General features: G+C 39.0%; 1 protein-coding gene across 1 annotated transcript in view; it reads left to right on the top strand.

Moving 5' to 3' along the window:
* Positions 1 to 939: 939 nt before the first annotated feature.
* Positions 940 to 9,068, top strand: part of LOC121391945 (delta-like protein A) — a 16,406-nt gene continuing 8,277 nt past the window's right edge. Inside the window, exons 1-2 of the mRNA XM_041523393.1 lie at positions 940 to 1,293; positions 2,775 to 2,921. Coding sequence (XP_041379327.1) covers positions 1,104 to 1,293; positions 2,775 to 2,921 — 337 coding nt within the window. The 5' untranslated portion in view covers positions 940 to 1,103. The remainder of the gene's footprint in view (positions 1,294 to 2,774; positions 2,922 to 9,068) is intronic.

The raw sequence follows: 9,068 nt of genomic DNA on the forward strand, positions 1-9,068 counted from the left end.
CTTACGTCATCGGGAGATAACCACAACAAATGTCGTTTGAATTATTTATAATGTTTAATTGAAATCAATATGCGTTTGTTCTCTGACTTAGGCTATGACTGCTAAATCCACTTCAATTGGTCTATATAATTGATACACCTGCTTCAGCCAAGTACATTGGTCAAAATAGTTAATATACTGAGTCAAATTAATAACTTTACAACCGTTTCATCTTGGCTAATTAGCAAATATGACAGAAAAACGTGTTAAATAAGGTATGTTTTTATTGCATGACGTCCAAAGAAAGAATAGGAATAAATGTTGAGTCAAACATCTGTTAGATGCGCCCACAGCATTCGTCAAAACCACAAACAGTCAAAATGGTAATTCACAAGCAGGGTCATCTGATGAAACCACAGGTTCAGTAGCGCGTATGCCCTCCATGTGTACCCACAACTGCAAGGCAACGTCTCCTCATTGACTGCCTGATGCGTGTAAAGACTGCATTAGGAATACGGCGCCATTGTTCCACTAATGAGGCACCAAGTTCCTGCAAAGTCTGTGGAGGGTTCCTGAGAGTGCGCAGGCGTCTTCCCAGCACATTCCAGACGTGCTCGATCAGATTCAGGTAGGGCGACCTTGAAGGCCGATCCATTACATTGATGCCCGCGTTCCTCAGGTAATCCCTTGTCAAGACGGCCGTGTGGGGTCTGGCGTTGCCATGCTGAAAGATCAAGCCTGGACCATGAAGGGCACAAGTTCTCGGGCCAGCATCTGGTCGCGGTATGCAACAGCGTTGAGGATGCCACGGATGACAAGAAGTGGAGAACGTCCATTTCCACATAAAAACACCCCAAACCATTACATTTCCGCCTCCGAATCTGTCAATTTCACATACACAACACTGAATATGACGTTCACCACGTCGTCTCCAAATCCTCTGCCTGCCATCGGCAAATCGCAGTGTGAATCTGGATTCATCGCTAAACACGACTCTTTTCCATTCCCTCTGAGGCCATCGCAAGTGGCGGACACTCGACGTCTGAAAAGTTTATTACTGGTTGCTGTAGCTGTCAGGAAACGGTTGCGGAGGTGACGTAACACAATATGACGATCATCTGCCTATGACGTTATACGTGGTCTACCCGGTCGGGGGCGATCAGCTGTGGTGCCTGTGTGTTGTACTCGTGTCCGCAGATCATAAATTGCCCGACGACTGCAACCCAGCGCCCTTGCAATGTCAACTACTGACGTTCCAGCGTGCAGCATGCCGACGTTCACGCTGCACATTTGTGAGGCGTGGCATCGAAACAGGTAGTAACATATCGTTGTAATGTGTTTGTTCGTTGTGTCAGACTACTGTGAGCAAGTAACTATTAAAACACGTGTGATATTGTAGTCACGTGGGCTGTGATGGGCTTAAAAAAATAATGGAGTATAGGCATTGCCATTACAATATTTATTCCTGAAAAATACCTGCTTTCAACACTCATTGACTTTATTCACATTTTAGATTGTGAAGGTTTTAATTTGACTCAGTATATTTAAACTGATCTAGGTGGCGTTAAGCGCCACCTTACCTCCCTGACTACACTTTTATAATGACATCTAAGCTATAAAATGCATGTGTATGGTTGAAATAATCCGTTAGTAACTGGACACCATATATTATGGCAGTATTTTAATATTTTAACTCTGTGTTTACGATTATACGACCATCCCATCATTTGTTGTTTGCGAGAAATGGATCTACACGCGAAACGCTAAAATATTTTATTTAAAAGCATTGTAGCTAAACTCAAAATTTGATGCCGTCGCTTCGCTGTCACCATCGGTGGAACAGTAATACCTATAACTCACCCTCAGATTTTGGCAATGCGAGGCAATAATTACAGTACAGCTCATCTACACCTCTATTCATATTTGGTTAATTGTGAAATAATTTACAGTGTTTTCGCCATTGATTAATAAACAAGTTGTGCAATTTGTTATAACTGACAATTCTAGGTGAACCAGTAGGTTTTATTTCTATTATAATAATATTTAAGGGACTATCCTGATTTGGTTGTCATTGTAATATGTTGATGAATACAAATCGTTTTTTAAGACAATATATTGAAAATATTTTTCTGATTACAAAATGAGGTAGCTCTAATATTTGTAGTAGCCCAAAACAGATTTTACCTTCCATTAATTTCGTACGTACGAAAACAAATATTCCGGAAGAAAATCAACACTGAATGCTGCAAACATTAGCACAGGATCGCAAACACTTTATGTATGGAGACACTGGTATTCTAAGCAAGAAAATGCATTTAATATGTAATTGTATTCACGGAAACGGCTCTGTTAGTTAGAAGCATCTTACAATGGCTGCTAACTCAGGACAGTCCCTTAAAAAAGACAAAATTCAACACTCCCCACAACAGCTTCTCCTTGCCATCATGTAATGTTCTTTACCAAATCACCAAGTACAAATGAAGTTTTAATAACTTTGTGTTTTCCCTGCCACTGGGTGTCGTTCATGATGACGCAACACACAAGGCGCATTGCTATATGTTTGTACATTGACAATATGCGCATGACAACAGAACTCAAATGTACGTTGTTCTCACAGCTTAGCAATAGATATTCTGCAACAATACATTTTGTGGTTTACCCAAAATGAACAAAAACGATGACCACCATCACCACCACCACCACCACCACAACAACAACACCAACAACAACAACAAAAACAAAAACATAAAGGCAACAAGTCATCAGCACCACGAAATAATTGTTATTTCTTCCAGCATGTCAACACAACGTTAAATATGGTATTGACTGCAGCATGATGTGTTTTAACCGGAAATGTGCTTCTACAGAATCATGCGACCCAGAGACTGGTGCATGTGATGGAGGGTGTCAAGACGGATGGAAATTATCAGACTGCACACAAGGTAATTAACAATTTTGCTGCAACTACGTGTAGGTGTAGACATTAACAAATCATAAATAACAAAACTGGTATCCATAATCAAAACCGCATCTCGCACAATGAGGAAGGAATCAAGGAAATGTTTGACAACACATATATTGAGAGAGGAAACCCGCTGTCGCCACTTCATGGGCTACTCTTTTCGATTAGCAGCAAGGGATATTTTATGTGCACTGTCTCACAGAGAGGATAGTACATACCACAGCCTTTGTTACACCAGTTGTGGAACACTGGCTGGAACGAGAAATAGCCCAATGGGCCCACCGACGGGAATCGATCCAAGATCGATTGTGCTTCAGGCGAGCGCTGTACCACTGAGCTACCTCCCGGCCCCGCACACCGAGGAGTCAAAGGGCCAGTCGCTAGAGATCCTTCACTTAACACTGCATAATTCCTGTAGCGCTTACAGAAGACTACCATTCCCAGACCACAGAAGAAAATAAAACTGAATAAGCCACACATGCATGCTTGAAAACATGCTCAGTAGTCAAACTCTAACTCGTTAATATATGGATCAAAACATACATATGCATATCTGTTTGACTGACACCAGAAGCCATACTATCTCGGAAGTAATATTATAATGTTGCAATAGTAATTACATACAATAACTAAAACAATACAACAAATGTTTTCAAAAATTTGTTTAATATTAATGTTATATTATTTCTATGTAGATTAGACATAATTAATCACTGCTTGAAACACATTAAAATCCCTGAAATTAATTTATGATAGATTTGTGAAAGTTTTAACCATTCTTAACAGGGGCGGGATTTAGCTCAGTCGGTTGAGAGCTCGTTTGAGGTGCTTGCGTCGCAGGATCGAACCATTTCGATGGATCCATTCAACTGATTGTTTTTTTCTCGTTCCAACCAGTGCCCCACAACTGGTCAAAGGCCGTGGTATGTGTTTTCCTGTCTGTGGGAAAGTGCATATAAAAGATCCCTTTCTGCATTAGGCAAACTGTAGCGGGTTTCCTCTGATGACTACGTTGGGCGAGACGTAGCCCAGTCGTAAAGCGCTAGCGTGATGCATGGTCAGTTTGGGATCGATCTCCGTCGGTGGGCCCATTGGGCTATTTATCGCTCCAGCCAGTGCATCACGAATGGTACATCAAAGACCGTGGTATGTGCTGTCCTGTCTATGGGATGGTGCATATAAAAGATCCCTTGCTGCGTCAGCGGGTTTCCTCCCTCAATATCTGTGTGGTCCATAACGCCATGTAACCGTAAATAAAATGTTGAGTGCGTCGTTAAATAAAACATTTCCTTCCTTCCTGATGACTACGAGTCAGAATACCAAATGTTTGACATTCAATAACCGATGATTCTTTAATTAATGTGCTCTAGTGGTGTCGTTAAAAAACTAATTTTCGTTCTTTCCATTCTTAATAATATTAATAAACAACAAAAACACATACTGCAAGTAAGCATGATTTATATCATGCAAGTATGATTTAGCAGATATTGCAGATTTTACCTTCAAGGAACCTTTGTTAAAAATACCGATATTGTTTTATGAGATGTAATTTTGTAATTATAATGATATATGAAAAATATCAACAAAAACAGCAAGTTCACTCACTACGCGAAATGACGCAAATATCATTTTAGCACCACACGTGACACATATATATATATATATCTATTGTCATGGCTGTCCCAACAATTTTCGTAACCGTGCTGTGACGTGGACCTTTCTCAAGTAATTTTAATATTGGACAAAACAAAATATTTATTTTTACATTTAGTAGTAATTATTTGCACATTTGCTTGTATTCTGTAATGTCTGGAACTATGCCATTTATTATAGTTATTGTTTAATGAAATTCTTAGTAGTGCCGTTTGTCGTGTCGCGCACGATAGACAAAAACGAAATTGCGCAACTATTGTTATTGGTGATCGTTTGGATACACAATGCGAGCTACATTTAGTTGTATTTCATAATAATATGTTTATAGTGTATGAAATTATGTTTGTAAATAGTTGCCGTAATTTATTTATGGGATGTTAATTTAAAGCCGCACACCCTAGTTCCATCCAGCGAAAATAAATTATAATTTGGTTAATCTACAAACCTGTAACACACTTAGATCACGTTTTTATCAAATGGAGTGAAAAAGCAGGTTTTATATCGATAAATACCATGGGAATCCCCATGTCCCAATTGCTTAAAATAATTTTGAAAGTTTGTATTCTGATGTCACCGGTAGATGTCGCTCGAAGCGCAACAATGCCTACGTCACGACAAATTTCACAGACTTGGGGTGCGTTCTTTTCACCTCTCCTGGACATGTTCCAACTGTTCTGTCCTGGTTGTATACCCTCTCCAGATATCGTAGGACTTAGCAACATTATTGGTTTTAATTGTTTGTAACGTTTTGTATTGAGATACTTACTTGTCTGAACTTTATTGTTACTGAAAATTTTCACGAACTGTGAAGAAAAATCTCACAAATGAACAACAACAAATCGGATGTTGATTGCGCGAGAAAACAAACCGAACCAAAATGAAAACCGTCACGTGGTATACCAACTTCTGTGACATTGAAATGGAAATATCCCGTCTAAAAATAGATTAGACCTTGTCTGCTCAAACGTGCGTCCGTTTTTCAGAAATACGAAAAATGCATTTTGTAGTATTACAAACACCAGGATTACCAGGATTACCAAAAAACACTTCAGGTGAATGGAAATGTATATTCTAAATAATAAACGGTAAGTAAAGTGCAATTTTATTTGTGAAAAAATGGGTTTAATAGCGAAAAACAACGCCGTAATGGTTAACAACTAGCCGTAACTAGGGTGTGTCCCTTTAATGTTTGACGTCCGTGTTTTGGTCTTGCGGTCTTCGACTTTATTTAAATCCCAAATTCCTGTGCATATAAAAACTATAACACAACGTTGACATTGATATTATTGATGTAAATATTTCAATAACTGTAAAGTGTGTGTACTTACACACTCATGGGCGTAGGCTGGGGGGGTTCGGGGGGTTCGGACGAACCCCCCCGCTGAAGCAAATGGTCCGCTTTCAGAAGTAAAATATTACTATTTTTTTTTTTTTTTTTTTTTTTAATTATTATTAAATTTTGTTTAACACAGTGCTGTATATGGCTCTATATTCATATAGGCGTCCATGCGTGCCCGTCGCTTGTTATTACATAGTTTTATTTTGTTATAAAATAATGTAGTACACCGAGCTCATGTTAAGCTTTCGAAATGTATGGTCATCAACAAGGATATGACGTCAGACGTTGACGAAAATATGATCCAAAGACATAGAAGCCTGGTGATTTCGAATTCCAAACGTAAGTACTTGCAAATGACACAGACCAACTACATGTACCTATATGCACTAGTAGCGGCAGTATACTTATTTCAGTTGTTTTCCAGCCTAATTTTGTTTTGTTTCAAAGGATAAGGAACATACACACTCGTTTTCAATATTTGATGCGCAAGCCAAAAATTAAAGCCGCATTATCGCCCAACCATACTATCCAAAGACATCTTATCTGCTCAGTGGTGTAGGAAGGTGATTTCCAAACGTAAGTAGGCCTACTTGCAACAGATATTCCCCCAACTATCAATATGCACTTAGACTAGTAGATATAGTATACTTATTTCAGTTGTTTTTTCCGGCCTAATAAATTGTTTTGTTCAAAGGATAAGGAACATACATGTAGCACTCTATTTTGAATATGTGACACGCAAGCCAAAATTAAAGTCGCATATCGCCTAACCATGTTATCCAAAGACAGTGCTCCACAACTAGTTAACGAAGGTCATGGTAAATGTGTTATCCTGTCTGTGGGATGTGCATACAAAAGAGCCCTTGCTGCTAATCGGAAAGAGTAGCCTATGTGTAAACATAATTATGGTCCTTGACCATATGTCCGACGCCATATAACCGTAAATAAAATGTGTTTAGTGTGTCATTAAATAAAACATCGGCAGTGTCGTACCGGATATACGTTTTTTCATTGGTTCGTATCGATAATTTGATGTAATTTTAGTAAGCGACGCCAGCTTCTCTGATAGCACAGTGCATTTTACTTCATAAACATGTTGGTAATAAATAAAATACCGCACTCGTTTCACTAGATATCATTAATTTTAGAAAACTCATGAACTTCCCAAAGTATCTGACCTCACTTTCGTTCGGTTAGATACCTTTGGGAACTTCATTCGTTTCGTAAAAAATGATATCTAGGGAAAACCTGTTTAGTACTCTCTTGCTCACTCTCTTTTCCCCCATCTCCCTCTATCTCATGCATACGTGTCCACACACACACACACACACACATACACACTTGACATTGACAACTTACCTTAAGCTTAAAATGTCCAGTACTCATGGTGACTGTCATTTTAGAGTAGGCCTACACGATAGGTTTTATTAGCGAACAAACAAGAGCTTTTTAAAATAATTTTTGTGGTCATATTTTACTGTAGGAAACATGCTAACAATGTAACTTTAAATAAAACAGTAGAGCTAGTGTTGTTGCCTAGTTAGGCCTCGCATTATTGATAATATATACTGTAGTTCAACTCGAACCTTTGATCGTTGTACTCCGTTTTGAATTACGTATGCAACTTTCTATTCCAATCCAATACAATGGAATAAATGAAAGTATAACTTAGTGTGGTTTTAAATTGTTTGCAGCAAACATTCGAGATGGGCAGGCCAGAGAAAAGAAAACAGGAACTGAAAATTGCATCCAAGAGATGTCAATCCCTGGATAAATTCTTTAACAATAAACGACCACGACCAAGAGAAGGGCAAACCCAACAGGCACCACGAGAAGAACGCCCGACTCCTGACGAAAAAAGTAATCCATCAGAATCGCCATCAGGGTCTGCTAGCGAAGGATACAAAGAAGAATCCCAAACCAAGACACCTACTGCAACAATTAACGATATTGGACATATCATTACTGCAACAATGTCAGTACTAGATATTAAAAAAGCAATTGAAGGACTCTCTGATGGAGAAAAAATATACACTAATCAAACACCATAGCCAGCCGTCCGAAACATATACATTTCCTATAATATATGTTGGTGGCTGTAACCGCAGTTTTAAACTCAGCTGGTTGAAGGAATATCAATGGTTAGTTTATAGCCAAAAACTCGATGGTGCCTTTTGCATCATGTGTTCACTTTTCTGTATGAATCGAGAAGGGAAAGGGCAATTTGTCAATCGGCCATTTATAAATTGGCAAAAGAAGTCCGAAAAGTGCAAAAGCCACGAAAGCAACGAGTACCACCAAGAGGCAATGCAAATTGCAGACACGTTCATCAAAAGTATTGAAAATCCTAATGCCACTATTCCAATTTTGATGGAAAACAATAGGTCAAAGAACATTGACAAAAACCGAGAAATACTTCGATGCATTGCAGAAGCAATTGTGTATTGTGGCAAGCAAGGTATAGCATTACGTGGGAAGAACGAACACTTGGAGGATGAGAAAACAAAACCCGGGAAATTTTCTCTCCTTGATCAAGGTACTGGCTAGGTATTGCTCAACCTTACATGAACATTTAATGGAGCCACAAATGAAATGTGTCACTTACTTGTCACCACAAACACAAAATGAGTTACTCGATGTTATAGGCAATCACATAATTCTCGGTGACCTTGTCCAAGAGATAAAGACAGCACAGTTCTATAGTATCATGGCGGATGAGGTGACATCTCATAACACTGAACAGCTGGCTCTGTGCGTCCGCTTCGTGGATTCAGATGAAAATATTAGGGAGGAGTTCATACAATTTTCAAAAGTGATTCGCACCACGGGTGAATATCTGGCCAATGAGATCATTCACATACTGGAAAACCTTGGTATACCATTGAAAGATATGCGTGGTCAAGGATATGATGGGGCGAGTAACATGTCATCTGGTCGAGTTGGCGTCCAGGCTAAAATCCGAGAGCATGCTCCATTAGCAACATATGTGCACTGTAGTGGCCATTGCTTAAATCTGGTTATAAGTCACGCCTGTAACATACCAGAAGTGCGTAACATGATCGACAAACTTAAGAACTGTTGCCTTTTTTTCCGAAATAGCCCAAAGAGAAATGAACTTCTTGAGTTGATTACAGC

The sequence above is a fragment of the Gigantopelta aegis genome, unplaced genomic scaffold, assembly GCF_016097555.1.
Source record: "Gigantopelta aegis isolate Gae_Host unplaced genomic scaffold, Gae_host_genome ctg3144_pilon_pilon:::debris, whole genome shotgun sequence".
In the NCBI taxonomy this organism is placed as follows: Eukaryota; Metazoa; Mollusca; class Gastropoda; order Neomphalida; family Peltospiridae; genus Gigantopelta; species Gigantopelta aegis.